We start from the raw sequence: 18174 nt of genomic DNA on the forward strand, positions 1-18174 counted from the left end.
TTTTTTCTGGAACTGAAAGCAAAGAGGCCATCTTGGCATAAGGGAAATGCCAATATTGCTTGCCTATGATTGTTATAAATAACAGCTGCCAATCATGTATGGAGTGAATCATATATGGCTTACTAGAAATAAACTAAGACAGATGGCGTAAACAAAGATATAACAAAAATATAATGTAACGATAACAGGAAAAAAAAGGTAACAGTTCTCAAACTAAACCCCCTGAATTACAAAATTACTTCTTACAGTTCCAAAAATATACAAAACATTATTGCTAAAAACCATCAAATATTCATTTATACAAAAAGGCTATCAAGAAAAGTATGCATAGATGTCACACAAGTGCTTAATTACAAACTCAAAGTAATTAAGCATATAGTGAGAAAGTCCCTGGAGTGAAGATCTGGTAGCGTTCCTCAGTAGTAGCACCTGTTGGAGGCATAATGGTGTCAGTGGCCAAATCGCATCACGCCAACGTCCCACCACGGGTCTGAAACACAAACAGTACATACACTTTCCAATTATCAATTTGCCAACAGTCAACAAATTTATTGACAACTAGTTTAACCACAGAAATATTTTCCAAAATGTTCCACTGGTTTACAGTGATGTACTCTTACTCAAATGCATTCTGTGAGAAAATCTTACACACTCTGTTGATAAGTGTTTTACATTCACCACTTTTTTAAACTATTTACAAACTCTAAATGTAAGACACTTGATTTCATCAAGCCTTCAGGAGCATCTAAATGGGGAATGAATTCCACAAGAACTTACCATAGGTTTCATTTCCCTGCTGTTTCCACCTGCTGCTCTCTTATCCTCGGCCATTGCCTTCTTGCTGCTCTCCACAAACTCCTATACAGCAAAGTCGAAAAAGACAGCTTTTAACACTCTTTTACAGAGGTGCCCAAACTGAAGTGCAATAATTATGGTGGGTTAAACTAAAAAGACAAATAATATAATATAACTCCCATTGGATGAAGGATAGGGTTAGGGTAGCTTTCAGGTGGGTCAAATGAAATGGCCTTGTCGCCCAACTTGGCCCACAGGCCACACTTTGTTATAGTACAGGGCTACTCAGTGCTGCATACTGCATTGACATGTTGTCTTTGACACCAAGAAAAGCAGCCAATCTAAAGTATTTATGAAGAAATGACAAATGCTAATAGCTAATGTTAAGCCTTGTTTTTCACATTATGTAAATTGTCAATTAATACCAAACATGATGAATTCACTAAATGTTGAAAACATTACCATCAGCTAATTAAAATCAGGGTTGCTGCAGTTTTTAAAATCAAATCCAACCAAAAAATAATACCATTTCCACTGCACAACAACACACACACACTCAAATATGGCATGGCTGTAGTTTGAAAATTAGGGGGTTTATATATACCTGAAGTCAGGGGTTCCCAATCCCAGTCCTGGTGACCCTTTGCTCTGCACATTTTTGTTGTTTTTCTACTCTACACACCTGACCCAGCCAACAAGGTGCCTGTTAATTAGTTAATGAATTGAATCAGGGGTGCTCAGTGAGACACAGCACAAAAATGTGCATAGTGTTGGGTGGCCAGGACTGGGAACCTCTGCTTTAAGATGCCACATAGCAGGCATTTCAAACTGGGGCCCTTTCGGGCCAAAGTGCAGCAAAGATTAGGGTTTACCCTCATCTAACACTCTGAATTCAGTTCATGAAGGCCTAGCTAATTAGCTGATGAGCTGAATCAGGGTTGTTTAATGAGGCAGTGTGACAAAGTCTGTAGTGTTTTAGCCCGAGGACTGGAGCCTGACGTGTTTTATGGCAATGGCCACCAACCCTCCCTCCTGGAGATCTACTTTCCTGCAGTCTTTAGCTCCCAACTGCATCTAACATGCTCTCCTGGCCCTCAGGTAACGCTAAGGAATCTGATCCAACCAATCTAGGAATTCTGAAGATATTAATGAACCGGAGCAGGTGTGGCAGATTGTAGTTGGAACTAGACTTTGCAGCATGGCAGACCTCCAGGGCCAAGGTTGGTGATCACTGTTGAAAGCAAAGAACCCCTTTGACACTTATTTGTAATAGAGTTTGCCAAATGATAAAATACGCAGTACAGCAATTTTCAGGATCAGGGTTATGATCTGTTGTTGCAATGTCTTAAATTGTTTAATTTAGGTTATGTTACTTGGTTCATTCAGATTAAAATACCTTGCAAATAAGGGATTTGTTAGGCAGCTCAGTCAAAAGATAACTGTTAGATTGAGTACACAGCTCAGGCAAGAGTCTTCTCTCATGTTCTACTAATAACCCATTCTCAAATGAGGCTGTATGTCTGAGAATGAAGCTACAATAAAATTAACATGTAGAATGAAGTGATCATACCTTGATGATTTTTTTAAAGTAGACAAGTGTCTAGCTTGTAATATTTAAATTTACATTAAAATTTGTCAATAAAATAAAAAAATACTAATGATGAGTTTCCAAACTTTTGAATAATAGTGTATAAAGAAGAAGAGGTGTTATCACTCACAGTCAGAGGTTGGTATTTATAGGAAGAACCACATAGTAATTGGGATTTGGCTATGACGAATTTTGGAGTTGAGTAAAACTAATTTATCAGGACAAAGGTTTACGTTACCATCAGGGCCTTGTCCATGTAATACTCGCTGCCTGGGCTGCCATCGTTATATTTGGTGTCGATGGCGAAGCAGAGGAACAGCACATCCACCACCATCTCGAAGATGGAGAGAAAGCAGTGGGCCACCAGGAACGCAAACAGACACACTATGATGAGTGGCAGCACCCACACTGTGTACTCTCGCTGATAGTTCAGCGCCAGCACTCCGGCAAACGCTGTGCATGACACAATCAGGACCTGGAACCCAAAACCACCACATATTAGAAATACTAGTTTGGATTCAGTATTGTGCCCAATGATGCTGCTGCTTCGCTACCTTCAATTCAGAACAATAATGAACAATACTTATAGTACTATATACATCTAATACATAATTAGATAGAAACTATTTTAAAAAATAGTTGATCTGCCAAGACATGTTTGGGGTCTGAGGTTTGATTTGTGAGTAATTACATGACCAACAATTGGCATAATGCAAAATGAAAATCATACGCTACTCATGTTTTTAGCCATACAGCATACTTTGTCCATTTTTATAGCTGTCCTACAGTGTCAAACCATATAAGCAAGTCTTTTTGAGATTACTTTATAACAATGCAGGGATTATACCTTTCCTTTGCTTGTTAGCTCCAGGGCAAAACTAAAGAATTACACTTGAGGGGCTCCCAAGTGGTGCAACTGTCTAAGCCAAGTGTGAGGGCCAGAGACCAGCACAGTTTGACGATTTTCCTGGGCAAATACACCAACTGAACCTAGTAACCTAATGTGTTGTATTTGCGTTTGAGCAGGCTAGTTCTCAATACTTAAAAAAAAAAAACAAAAAAAAACTGTGGAGGTATTTGGCTCTTCAGAACAGGAGTTTCCCACTCTTCGTCTTAGCCTTCACTCTAACATCAGGATCAAACTTGCAACCTATAGCCATCCATGGTGGGCCTTGTTCTCTCTGGGTGGGTAGGATGGCTCTTACTCCCCTTTACCCTATTGGCAGTTAGCATTCTCCTCTAAGCTGTACAATGGCATTGCTTTAGTGGCAGTTTGAAAAGATGTGCTGGCAGATCTTGAAGAAAGCACATATTAGCCGTACCCTCAAACTATTCAGTGCTCCTGTATGAGGTCATACCTTTCCTAAAAATAGGACGAAGTCTCCAACGGAATTGATTGTAGCCACACGAAGTGCATTCTCAGCAAGGATGAAGAAGGCATCTCGGGCAGATGTGCAGAAGCTGGTGCTGTTAATGGCAGTTGCTACATATGCGTTCTTAAGAGAGTAAGAACAGTTTCACTTAAAAAGTTGTACTCTAATCTTAAAGAACACCATGAAAACGAATACAATTGATAGAGATGTAAGTTTACAAATAACAGTTTAAGTCTGAACATGTAACAGGGTTATTAACATAAAGGACAAATAACCATTTGTCATTTGCTTAAATTTTCTCAAGTAGATCACTATATCATGTGTTAACGGCTGCTGCCGTCAGCAGTGTTGACACAGCCAAAAGCCGTATCAAGCTCTAATAGCTTTCAGAGTCATAAGTAAACTTGAGCTGTGTTTGCTTACTTGATTCAGGTAGCTGAGGCACTTCTCCAGACACCACAAGCAGCAGACACAAGCTTTCACCATGCATCGAGCACAGCTATTCTCCTAGGAAAGAGAGCAGTACACCAGGTCGTCTAATAATACTGCATTAATACTTTGAAAACATTTATAGAAATTGTGTATTAAATTTGCACAATTTGGATTATGGAGACAACTTTGTACATTATGTGTTAGACTCACGCTGCCTTTCAGCTGATTGTGGATGTAAGTGAGGATGAGGCGTGGTATCTCCACTAGAGTGATGATGAAGGCTCCTTTGGCCACCGTGCCCAGGTGATAGCGCATTACTGACATCACAGAAGACAAGATGGGCGTCAGAGGCAGCTGAGATTTATCTCTGCAATCAAAAAGGAGACATTACATAATGCATAATGAAACTATATATCCTTTGATTATCACTAACATTTGAAGTGGCTATTTGAAGATGAGTACTATGTAAAAGTCTCAGACCAGCCAAGGTGATGATCTGTCTGGGCACAAGGTATGTAACCAAGTATTAGATGGTAAGTACAAATATGGAGCCATATTGAGGAGAGGTTTGGAAAAGGTTCAGCTAACACACTGACATATATACATTTATTATATTAAATAATAAATAATAAAATAAAGCCTTAATGTTCAGGGCTAGGTTTACAAAAAGCATCTCAGCACAAAGAGTGCTCTTAAATGCAATCATCACGCATGTGGTTGCCATGAGCCAGAATCTATTTAACTGCACAAAAAAAAAAAAGATACATAAATAATGATAGTGACATCTGACCTGGTAAAGTAGTATGTGACGACCGCCCCTGCTACAGTCATCTGTTGGCAGGCCAGAATGAACTCGCTGATCCATATGAGACCAACCGCATGGTACCACACCATATACTGCTGTGGCCCATCCATCTTGAACTCCACCAAACCAGTTTGGTTATTCTTTACTGGATTTCCTGTGGATGTAAAATATCATAGTGGCATTAAGATGAACTGTGTTGACACTTTCAATACACTACATTCGGTTCTGGATATTGATATAGCAGTGTATGATAGATGCAAGCTGGCTTGTGGTGGAAAAGTAGCATCTAGCTCTGATATGGTTTTCAGAGTATATATAAAAGCTGCAAAACTCAAGCATCATTTTTCATCTCTCATTTTATCAACAAAGAAAACCAGCAGGAACTCCCCTTTCTAGATGTTCGCAGACATAGGCATTCAAGTGTAGGCTTTCCTATTAACACTATTCTTATACATTTCTATATAAAAATATGCAAATTAGATTTTGGCCCATTCTAAAGCAAAGTATTAATTCATGAATCCTTTGGAAATTAATCAACTGACTATAAATAAACTAATAATAACTTTCATGATAGCACTTTGCATGCGTAAAGAATAAATGTGTAGAGAATGTAAAACTTGGTGCATAATGGGTCATGATGCAGGATGATACTCAGGCTCCTGCATGTTTGAGACCACATACACATCTCAAAATCTCAAAAAGATCTACCAGCTGGCTTGAAAAAAAAAAAATCTAGGGGACCAACTGTTTATTAACAAACCTGCTGTTCCGAGCAAGAGGAGTACAGTGATCCAGTAGACCCAGAAAAGCATGAGGGTCAGGAATGTCCAGAAAGGCTGCAGCACCAGCAGAGGCAAGTGGCCAAACACTTTACTGGCCACACGAAACAGAGCGATGGTCAGAGCCACTCGTTTCCTCATGAAGAACATCAGCAACAGCAGGACCAGCTAAAAGATTACGGGTAGATATGAATATGCATATTAAGACACTTTTGGTGTTGATGTGTTTCTGGCATCTGCCAACTGAGCACACTGAAACATGTTGATAAGAGCACTGTATCTTAATTAAACATGCCAAAAAATCTTATCTAATCTTTGTCAACAAAACACATTTTAACTGTCCTTTAACAGGAGCAAGGACTGTACCGTGAAGATTGTAGCTGCTATGGCATAGATGAGCAGAGCTTTCTCGTTATCTTTAGCCACCTGCAGTTCATTAGCAGGCAGTGTGGTGTTGGCAGATACCCTGTGATCCACATAGAGCCACCAGAGGACTCCAGTTCCACCTGAAAGAGACAGAACAGCAGTATTTCAAGAAAAAGGCAGTGAGAGTGTGGCATAATTTACAATCATTTCTGTCTCATGTTCTCATATCTGAGAATTAACATTAGCAGAGGAGAGTCAAAAAGCTGTACATTAAAGGACTTCCTCTACACTACCAATGTGTCTAAAAGTTTGTAGACACCTGCATTATTTATGGACACAAGAACATTAGTAAGGTCAGTTACTGATGTTGGGATGATTGGGTCTTGATCACAAAGACCAGTCCAACTCATCCCAAAGGTACTGTAAGGTGCTCCACCACTCCAGAAAATGCAGCTCAACTGCCCCACAGTCCAATGCTGAAGGGCCTTATACCCCTCTAGCTGACACTTGGTACGGGGCATGATGACCTTAGCCTCATGTGTGGCTGCTCCAGAGCATCCTACTTTACTGGTCAGTGCTTTTCTGTGGAGATTATAGAAGCTGTATGCGTGCAACTGAATGCCTATGTCAGCAATAGGAGTACCTTAAAGTAGCTGACTTCGCTAATTAGAAGGTGTCTACAAGTTTTGGATGTATAGTGTATTTTAAAGGGTCCTAGACTCTTTCTTGCTTTTTTGAAACAAAAGAGTTTGATGTACAGCCTACAGAGGTTTAGTATATACGTTTTATTTCACAAAAATAATTTGTGTCATTCTTAGTGATAGAGATCAGAAAATGGTTATGTAAACATTTATTTTGTTGGCATATAAAACCACACAAACATCACAAATGGACCTCAGGGGAAAATAAGAAGACGTCACTTGACCAAATATCCTAACATCGTTAACAACACATGAAAGTAGTAGCCACTAATTCGCAGAGATTCACATACTGCTAACTGGATGCTACTCACTTTCATTAGTCGCCAATAGCACTAGCTTTTTTTGGCTTAATCCTTCAAAAAATGGCAACTAGAAAACCATACATGTAAGATTTCCAGGCGTTTAATCTCATGTTTTTTTGTGCTATCTGTAACAAAGTCACAACATTATAATTGCACCTAATTAGTTTGTGTGTGCATACCTAGGGAACCGAGCACCACGATGGCTGTTAGAAGCCACACCAGAAGTGCTGAGATGAAGCGGATCACTCCCATCAGAATTACGGACAGAACTGCAGGGGACACAAGAGTGATACATGTAAGTGAGTGGTAAAGAGCCAGGATATTATCTAAACAACCTAACTTTAGCTTACTTTCAGCATTTTGTATTGTGTGACGCGCTTAAATTGGGAGCACGACTGTGCACCTGCTATTGTTTGTCTACCTCAGCAATACAGCATGCCCTGTAAATAGGTTTTGCTAAATTGGGACACGGCTAGCGTACCTAGCGAGAGCAGACACAGCCCCATAATGATCTCCTTTGAGGTCATCACTCCGGTAATGAGCCTGTGCAGCACGCTGTTGTCACTCACAAAAGTGATGAGCGCCTCAGCAAACTTGGCATAGCAGGAGATATCTGCCGGAGTGCAGCGGTGGAACACTGGCAAAGACTTACTACACAGGGAAAGAACAGATTAGCAATGTTTATGAGTCACAACAAGTGGTAAAAGATCCATTCAAAACTTTAAAATCAATATTTTCTAAAATTTAAAATCCATTTTGTTGCAGATACATGCATAAAATGATTTTATGTAAAATTATATGCTGCCAGCTTTCACATTTCAAATGATTTTCAAGCCGTGAAACAAAAACAAGCTGTGAAAAAAAAAGTTTTAGATGTGTTCAGAAGGAATTACAAAGCTATAGATAATTCTAAAATGACAAAAAATCTCTATAGAATCCAACATGAGATTTTAATAGAATTCTTATATAGAATGCTTCATATTTCAAAAGTAGCAATCAAATCCTGAGGCAATTTATTTAAAAATGATAATTATAGTAGTTTCTAATATCATGTGAAAATAAAAAAAAAAACAATAGTTGTTCATACTGATCAAATATGTTCCTTTTTCTGTTAAGAACTATCCATGACAATTAATTCCAAATCTTTTCATACAGTAAAAAGGCTAATGACATTGCTATGTGTAATTTAACATATGAACATTTGTATTTTTTTTCAAAATTGTTGGTATAATATGGTCAGCATATTTGCCTTGGAGGAACTGGAAGTTTGGGGCATTTTGTAGCCTTGTTTGGGTCATCACTGTATCTCTCAGGAGTCAGTTCATAGGAGCACAACTTAGAACCTTCAAACAAACAAACAAAAACAGGTACTTTAGTCATATCATTCCTTTAATCGTGTTACAGGTTTGAGTGAAATTTTTATATTTAGGGTCCCAGCTAAGGATTTTCAACTAATGCCTGACTTTCACATTTTTTTATGATGCTTAAACTTACTAACTATATGGTACTGAACTTTCATCTGCAGAAACAACTACAGTTGCAACTATAGTTTACTAGTGGAAAAAAAACTAAGTAAACAAGTTGACTAATACTTATACAGGATATATTAAAACTAGGTTTGCGATTAATATAGTGCTAATTTTGGATGAGCTTTGACACTAATGTAGCAATATTGATTAAAACCAGTGCAAACTGATCACTGTTCTTACTTTGAAAAGTTTTAGTCACTGTCATAATATAACCGCACATCTCTGAAATGGGAACTTCAGAATAAGGAAAAAAAGTTCATAATTTTTAATGCAAGTTAATATAATGAGATTCTATCCAAAATGTTCAAATCATGGACTTTTCACACAATGTAAAGGGCAGCTGGTGTTTTCAAATCATGTAAAAAAAAAAAAAAAATAAATAATAATAATAATAATAAGTGGAGTTATGAGGTTTAGACAATAAGAATGACATTTCCTCAACAGTGTAAACACTGAAAGGACTCCACAGAGGCAAGTCAGTGCTAACCGTTGGTGAATGCAAATTTTCTGAGGTCATCATAAGTTTGGAGTTCTGTCTCTGGGCATCTGAAGACGCAGAGGGCTACAGAGTTGATCTTCCTTTTCACTATGTCAATGTTGCATGGATCCAGGAAAAAGACGTACCTGCAATGTAAGTGTAAAACTGGATCAGCAAATACAGACTAGGAGGATTTTCAGAAAAAACGTATTTTTATTGTATGTTAAGGTAACAAGATTTTATTCAGTATCAAATAATTTTGGACCATTTCTATTCACCCATTTGTCATAACATTACACAATGTAAATAGCTGCTGTTATTTCAAATCGTCTAAAATATACAGAACAAAAAATGATGGAAGAAGTTCTATGTTTTTGGACAACTAAAATATAAGTATTAGATTCTTCTCTATAAATTAAGCAATAAAATTATAGCCCAGTGTATAAAGTTCAAATACTACAACCCAAATTCTAGAAGTTGTAACGCTGTGTAAAATGTAAATAAAAACGGAATGCAATGATTTGCAAATCTTATAGATCCATGTTTTATTCACAATAGAACACAGAACACATCAGATATTGAAAGTGAGACATTTTACCATTTCATGAAAAACAGTAACTCATTTAAAACTTGATGGCAGCAACACATCTCAAAAAAGTTGGGACAGGGCCACGTCTACCTTTGTGTAGCATCCTCTCTTCTTTTAGCAACAGTCTGTAAATGTCTGGGAAGTGAGGAGACCAACTGCTGCAGTTTTGGGAGAGGAATGTTGTGGATTTCACAGTGAACTCTGTTCACAGACAATGATTTCTTGAAGTGTTCCTGAGCCCATGCAGTGATTTCCAGTACAGAATCATGCCTGTTTTCAATGCAGTGCCACCTGAGAGCCCAAAGATCACGAGCATACAATACTGACCGTTGGCCTTGTCCCTTGTGTACAGTGATTTCTCCAGATTCTCTGAATCCTTTGATGATATTATGTACTGTAGATGGTGGGAAATCCAAAGTCTTCGCAATTTCACACATTTTTCTGAAATTGTTCCACAATTTTTAGAAGCAGTTTTTCGCAGTTTGGTGAACCTCTGCCCATGTTTGCTTCTTAGAGACTCTGCCTCTCTAAAATGCTCTTTTTATACCCAGTCATGTGAGTTAATTGCAGATTGTGTCTCCAGCTGTTTTTTATTAGTACCACTTACTTTTCCAGCCTTTTGTTGCCCCTGTCCCAACTTTTTTGAGATGCGTTGCTGCCATCAAGTTCTAAATGAGTTAATGTTTTTCATGAAATAGTAAAATATCTCACTTTCAACATCTGATATGTGTTCTATGTTCTATTGTGAATAAAATATGGGTCTATGAGATTTGCAAATCATTGTGTTCTGTTTTTATTTATATTTATTTACATTTTACACAGCGTCTCAACTTTTTTGTAATTGGGGTTGTATGATAGTAGTGCATCAGTGCTAAATACTGTTGAGTAATTTGTTCTTGAAAAAAAAACTTTTGCCTTAAAAAAAGAAATGTAAATAAAAATTACTTACAGTTACTCAACAATAAGAGTACAGCTGTCGCTGAGTGAACTTCTCTGTGAGGTAATCCATTAACCTAGTGATCCCTATCAGATTAAACCACTTACTTCATCAAGCAGGACACATGTCTAAACCAGTGACTCATGCACACACTTTTAGACACGTAGCAAATGTAGCAGTGTTTTACCCCAGTAATGCAGCTAAGGGTAGAAGAGGGTTTTTCACATGGCTTTTGACCTGCTTTGCTTACCTTGAGGGCAAATACAACAAGAAATGACAAGAATTTTATCAGATCTACTTCATCTCATCTAATAAAACAAGTGCTCACACTGAAACTCAATATACGTCAAAGTAGGGGAGTCCACAGTGTGCTGTGTCTGCAGTGACACAGCACAGACTCTTATCAAGTCCATCAAGAGCTGAAACTGTGTGTAAGAACATGTTATACAACAGTTAGTTCACAGCCTGCAGCTTGATTGGTTGAAAAGCATTCTACCTGTGTTGTTATATCTGATGACAGTATTTTTTCACCACACTGGTATAATTCCACTGACATCCACTAGTTTTTTGTCAAAAGAAGATGGCAGCTGTGCAATATCAAGAATGGTTGGTTGGTTTGTTGATGGCTTTTTTTTAACCCAGTGTTTCCCTCAATTTAATCATGGCCAATTTCTATGTGCTGCTTGGTCTCCTCCCTGTCAAATGACACTATCACGATGGGAGAAGGCTAGCTTGAGTTTCCTCCAATTCATTGATTTGTGATGTCACAGAAATCAAAACATTTACATATATCTACTTACAGCAGTTTAGCTCCACCCATTCACGCTTAAGTTATAAGAAGTGTTTCAGCCTGGACTGCTTTATGAATGAGGCACAATATGGGATAGCCAATCAAAATACAGCTCATTTACATTAATTAGTCTGAAAGGCACAGTAACAACAGCAGCTTGTTTAAGGCATAATGAGATGTTGGAAAATGGTCATGTAAAATGAATTACAACTGCTTTTTGTGCACACAACCACACAAACATGATGAGTACAACACAGGGATAAAATTAAACAGAAGAAAAATGTAGGACATGTCAACTAGCTGGGGCTGCCCAAGGGCTGTGCTGGGTACGAGCTTACTGTTTTCCCTGTTTTAATAAACCTGATTTACCTCATCACCGTCATTTCAGGCCTTTCAAGAAGGCAAATAATAAACAGTGTTGTGACTGTCCAAGACTGGTCAAAAAAACAAAGATTTTGCACACAGAGGGACTTCAGTTCTACACTTGCAGCAATAGCAGAAAAAAGAAAAGTAGGCAATAGAACATAACAGCTATTTTTATGGGCCTAAATAGGTGCCTCTGAGAACAAGGCAGGCAATAAAAGAAGAAAGCAGAAAAGAAAAAAAAAAAGAGAAAGCATTTTATCTTTCTTTTGCTCACTTCTTTAAAGTTTGGTCCTGGCCGCTGTGCTCGATCCCTGGGATTTCGGTGTTCTTCTGTCCGCAGATGTTTCCGTAGCTGTCATAGCCTGATATGAGTCTGGAGGCCGCTCCCGTTGATATTGCGAACCCGCAAATGAAGAGCTACCAAGGACAATTAAAAACACACATCTAATCACATCTCTATAGCCATGCAATCACATGCAATCTGAACACATCTGTATCACAATATATCCACAATGCCTGCTATATAGAGGCATGTTAAACTTCTGAGCATAGGCTTTCAAATGCCAGTCTTTGACCAGTTAGGGTTAGATGAAACATCTGCATGTTCTGTGTTAACTAATAACATTTGTCTAAAATCAGGGGTGTCCAACTCTAGTCCTGGATTGAAATCCAGCATAATTCTGGCTCAAACACATCAGATTCAGCTTATCACTCCATAAAAAAGTTTTTGTCCTCACTTCATAAGACAGCCAATGTAATCAAGCAATATGAGGATTGCTGCACTACCACTACTGCCAATTGTATGATCATTCAGTTTTTTTTAAGGTACACTCCAGCCAGGAATACCCCCTCTGATGACATGTTGAAGGTTGGAGGAACATTTAAAAAACTATAACTGTCAAACCCCACAGCTAAAATGGTGCATTTGGGAAGCTGATACTTGTACTTCATCCTCACTTCCAGCCTTAGTAACAACCAATTTACCACTACTCACTTTGAATTGAGGCACTTTGGCCTCTCTGGATTTTCTAATCTAGTCCCATTTGTAAAAATCATTTTATTCCTGCAATTATGGATCAGGTCTTTAATGATTGACATAAACAGGGCATCAGTAGATATGCAGTTTTATACATTGATGGAGTCTTTGCTTCTTTTTCTGATCTTTCAGTTAAGTTTCAGTTACCACCCTTGTTTTACTTATACCTTCAAATTCAGAATTTAATGCATAATCAGTGCCCTTACTTTCCCTCTCTGCCACCTAAACCTTCTTCGGTAGATATTCTCATATTACCCAACATAAATTAATTTCATGGATTTATAATAAAATTACTCCTCTCTATAATATGTGTTTTGAAAAAATGTTTACAGCTTTAAATGAAGAGTTGGGTTTGGTCATACCTGATGAAACCTGGGAATCTGCTATTAACATAAGTAATATATTTTTATCATGTGCATTACTCAATTTTATTTAGTTTAAGGTCCTTCACAGGGTTATTACTGCAATGTGAAACTGGCAAAAATTCCACCAAGATACATCATTGTCATTTAGCTAAGGCTGTCAAGTATTGTCAAGTTTCTAGTAAGCAGTTACTACCTGCTTACCAGAAGTATCTGAACTGGAGATTAATCAAATTTCGAATTGGAAACAACCCTATCCACCAAAGGCCTCACAGTGGCTCCTATTATGCCCCTTAAATTAGAAAAGATTAGGTTTTCATCTAGAAAGGCAGCTGTAAAATTCCATAGAAGATGGGACCCCATGATTGCATATTTTGAAAAACTCTCCCCACTAACCCTCTTCCACTTCCACATGAATGTATTTCTTTAACTAGAATTCCAATATGTGAACAATGATCTGACCCTATCTGTATTTGTCTGGTTTCTTCCTAACTTAATTAATAGTCAAATAATGTATAAAGTATTAGTACTTCCTGCCCGAATGCAGAATGCAGAAAGAAGTCAAATAGCTCATGTTCATGCACGTCAAACAGTCCGCCACCAAAAACGCACCCCAGAAGCAGTTGTAGTTTTTCCTCCAACCTTCAAGATACATCATCAGGAGACTCTTCTAGTCCGGCTAGACTCCCTTTAAGTTTGTTCAAAGACATCTCTGAGGCCTTTCAAAAGGGCAATTAAGAAACTGTGCATCCAAAATTGGTCAAAAAAAAACTTTACACACAGAGCAAATTTGCTCTACATTTACAGCAACAACAGAAGAAAAAAAAGATCCTCGATCCAAGAAGAAGGCTGATCATCTAGTATTATAAACTCCATTGCCCTCAGATAAATATGGCTTTTGTGCTGTCTTAGATGAATTTGAATTCAAGTTCAAGAAACAAGGTCATCACTAAGGTCATTACAACCATTAAATTCCAGCATTAAACACTGCAGTATGTCTTCTGTTTCTCATAAAAGATACATTGGATCTCAATCTGGGACCTTATAGATCAGAATAAGCTTCACAGCTTCAAGCTCATGACAGCCACAACACACCATGCTAGACCTGAACTGGACACCCAGTCAGTATCCATGCACTCACCATTCCAACGTTGAACAAGGCAAAAAGGATCAGCCATGGTATGTCTGTGCACCTGCGATCCTCCAGAGGCTTCCAGTCTTGCTTTTTCTGCCAAGGAATACAAAGTGTTGGAAACGTCTGCAAATGGTACTTTCCAACTCAGAAAAGATCTTAATTTCTCAGATGCTTAATTTCTGTATTTGTCTTCCCAATACTTCCCAAAAGCTATGTATGTAGCTATTAGAGGTATTAAACACCTCAGACGTCTGGTTCCTATCACAAACGATGCAAAGAAATGTGAATGGGTAAGCTTCTTTGCAACAGAGCACTACAAATGACTTTTCTTTACATTTAATGGTTTGCAGAAATATTGGGAAAAAAATCCTTTTAAATTAAGATCAGGTCAAAATAAGATTTTTCACATATTCGTATTACAGCAGCAAATCTTAACAACCTTATCTTACAGCACCTTATCTCAAGTTAAGAAATCTTAACCTACTCGATCGAAGTCGACAATCAACTGTTATGTCTGTTACCTAGCAACCGACCATACGCACAGCTAAAAACGTAAATGCGTAATCAAAATAATCAAGTTAGGTTAGCTAGCTAGTTAGCCAGACCGCTAAGCTTAGCTACCCGTACTGGGGTAAAAGGGTCAAACAGAACTAAAGCGCGATAAACTTGATGTTAAGAATATTGTGAGAGCGCTTCCAGCTGTTTATCAGAGCGTCGTCGCTCCCAGTTTCAGTTTCCTAGCTAAACACTTCAGCCGAGCGCGCTAACGATATGTCTCTTAACACACGTTCAACACTGCCTCTTCGTTATTCACCACCATCACTGTAATATTTTATCTGACGTGATTCCATCATTAAAGGTATGAGAAGAGAGGGAGGTGGAGATCGTGTCTGGTATGTTTAAAATGCTGTTATAAAAAAAACTCATAAGTCAAAGCACCTTCAATGTAGATAAATGTAGCAAATGTCAGTATGCCAGTTATAGTAAACTGTGCTGCCTGTCTCTGAATAAAACAACAGAAACAGACGGTTAACACAGAAGTTAAGACACCTCTGGAGTGTCAAATTTGGTACAATATTTAGAAAATGTAGTTAAGTTAGGATGTTTCTGTAATACTGTTTTCTTATCTGGAGTTAATAGATGAGATTATAAACGTAAGAACTGTTGTTCTGTAATAGCTTCTGTCCTAAACTGAACCTAAGTTGTCATGGTGACTAAACAGATAAGATCTGAGTTAAGTTTCTGTAATACGGCCCCCAGTAATCGTAGTAGACAGTCCATTTTTTTACACATGGGCTGTTGTTTTGAACGCGTAAACGTGACCACGCCCCCTGACAACTGCGCCGTTCTGCAGCGCTACAGGGAGTCCTCGCCTTATTTTAAATTGTTCAACGTAACGATGGATTTGCTAGCGACTTGTGTTTATTTTGTGTTAAAAGCTACTTAAATGCAAGACATGAAGTCTCTATAACTCTGTTGTTTCTCAGAAGGAGGAGACCAGATGAAGCTGAAGTCAGTCAGCTTCTTATTCGCCAGCTTTTTGTTCGAATTTGCCCGTTCCACCTTAAATGGTGCCGCAGTAACTGTACGTTAAGGTGGAACGGGAAAATTCAAGCAAAAAGCTGGCGATCAGGAAGTCAACTTCAGCTTCGTGAAGCCCAGACCCCCAACCAACCTTGCGTTTGGAAAATTGAAAAAAAAATCTATTTCTACCGACTGTGATTACAAAACAGAGCCGTTCAACGCGAAAGCATGCCTTCACAGTGAGGTTCAGTATGTATGCTTACCTCTGTGCTACCACAGCACCCCATCGCAGGAAATTCCTGAGCTAAAATAGTCCGAATCAGAGAGGAAACGGCAGCACCTATGAACTAAACTAACATGGGAGTTGGCTCAGCTCGGGAATGCAAGCCGAAAACAACACAAATCCCACTCAGCAAAGCAAACGCCCTCAGACGGCCGCGTGTGTAGTAGCCAGCTTAAAAGAAAGGCACACCGATCGCATGTCCGATCTGCCGAGGTCTGCTAAAAGGATTAACTTTAGCTTGTCTGTTTCTCTGGATCTGGCAAACAGGAATAACTTCCTTCCTGAATGGTGTGGAAGCGAGTGAAACGAGAAGGCGGAGGAAAATGGTTCTCATCGACTGCTGATCCGGGATCAGGGGCTTGTTTTTAGCCTAGGTTCAACCCGACGCGGCCTCTAGAAGTCTAAGCTGATCCTGAGTCGGTTTGATCTCGGTATTAGAGGACTGAAGCATCGGCGGCAGATTTGACTGGCAAAGCATGAGTGAACCGGTTGGTGTAGTAGAGCTACGGAGGCCCAGAGGCACAACAGCACAACCAGCAGTGACTAGAGATGCACCGATCATCAGTTTTGTGGCTGATTCCGATTTTTTCACATCATAATTGACCGATAGCTGATTTTTATTAGGCTTTTTCTGCCTGAAGCACACCCTGTGGAAAAAAAAATAACATAAACATGTTAGAAACGACTTAGTTTAATGTCTTTTCAATGCATTATGATCCTTTTCTTCATAACAAGCATAAAAATCACGAATAGTACGCTAATGTCTCGGTTGCTAACATGAGACTGTGTGTCAAACAATAACAAATTTATTTGTTGTCCAATGTACAGCAAATAAAAAAAAGAAAAAATCTCGCATCCGAAAAATATGGAACATTGCTAAGGAATAGCTACAGATTTACCAACTGTTAATGTCAATTTCATTAATATACTTCTTTAAAACCACTAAAACATGAACATCTGAAAGATACTAATTAAGTAGAATAAATTTCATTTTCCTTTTTCATTTTACAATCTGTGTGAACATATGGAACTGAAAGATTTACTTTATTTGTCTTTGTTTACTAAAGGTGGCTTAGTTGTAACCAACCCCCACAGTGCAGAGGCTGTACTTAAGCCCAGCTAGCACTTCTTGTAAGTTTGTCGCATGCTTCAAAACGGTGTGGCGTTGTAGACAAGATGGTGATTACAGTAATATAAGGTTGGGTTTTGTGTTTTACACAAACAGCTCAGTAAGCAAAAAAGCTTGTGTTGAAAAAATGACTCATATGCCCTGAAAACACTCTTTGGCACAGATCTCTTTAAAACACTGATGAATCAGACTGAAATTTCCTGAGTGACCATGGCTAGGAAATGTGGTAAAGTTGCCACACGTGGCACACATGCTTGACCCTCTATAACAACATGAAGTAGCACTTCTTGTTCTTTTTTCTCAGTTCCAGCTGATCAGACAGCTGAAAAAATAAATATTGTTACATATTGTTTATCTTGACAACTTTTTGAAGTATCACAATATTCTATTTTTTGCAATATCAACCTCTATTTCCAATACATTCTAGAAGTCACCATATAAATCACGTGTTCTTTAATGCGTCAAACTGAATTTGTAATTCTTAAATGAAAAAATCAGTTGACTACTTAAGTAACATTAATAAAATAAAGTGCATCACTGAAATTAAGTGGTGACTGGCTATTTAAAACATCGATCCATGCATAATTATGACATTTTTTATATCATTTGATGTAGAAACAGCATTCAAATATATAATATAGTGTAAGTGCACTTTTTCTGTGTTATGCTTTTGCTATCCGGTGTCAACCAGAGGAGGACGGGTTCCCTTTTTGACTCTTGGTTCCTCTCAAGATTTTCCTTGCCCCTGTCGCCATTGGCTTGCACATGGGAATTTTTCTGTAAAGCTGCTTTGTGACAATGTCTGTTGTAAACAGTGCTATAGAAAAAACTTTTACTTGACTTGACTTATCAGACTCACATTATTTACATCAAAA

The 18174-nt window shown here is 38.3% G+C and overlaps 1 protein-coding gene across 1 annotated transcript; it reads right to left on the reverse strand.

The window, feature by feature from the left end:
* Positions 1-158: 158 nt before the first annotated feature.
* Positions 159-16631, reverse strand: slc44a1a (solute carrier family 44 member 1a). Its single transcript, XM_036564768.1, has 16 exons — positions 16151-16631; positions 14370-14456; positions 12105-12247; positions 9158-9294; positions 8391-8484; positions 7623-7792; positions 7321-7410; positions 6139-6278; positions 5754-5940; positions 4979-5147; positions 4399-4555; positions 4180-4263; positions 3742-3879; positions 2622-2858; positions 778-858; positions 159-490 (listed from the first exon to the last, which is right to left on the reverse strand). Exons 1-16 carry the CDS (start codon positions 16172-16174, stop codon positions 467-469), a joined length of 1962 nt encoding a protein of 653 aa, XP_036420661.1. The 5' UTR covers positions 16175-16631; the 3' UTR covers positions 159-466.
* Positions 16632-18174: the final 1543 nt, after the last annotated feature.

The sequence above is a fragment of the Colossoma macropomum genome, unplaced genomic scaffold (genome assembly GCF_904425465.1).
Source record: "Colossoma macropomum unplaced genomic scaffold, Colossoma_macropomum, whole genome shotgun sequence".
Classification (NCBI taxonomy): Eukaryota; Metazoa; Chordata; class Actinopteri; order Characiformes; family Serrasalmidae; genus Colossoma; species Colossoma macropomum.

Excerpts from the sequence above, each read along its gene's own strand:
- slc44a1a (XM_036564768.1), bottom strand. The coding sequence starts at position 16,174 with ATGGGGTGCTGTGGTAGCACAGAG. Across the intron at positions 5,941-6,138 it reads TAGCAGCTACAATCTTCACG|CTGGTCCTGCTGTTGCTGAT; the intron begins GTACAGTCCTTG and ends GTAATCTTTTAG. Across the intron at positions 3,880-4,179 it reads GCCTCAGCTACCTGAATCAA|AACGCATATGTAGCAACTGC; the intron begins GTAAGCAAACAC and ends TACTCTCTTAAG.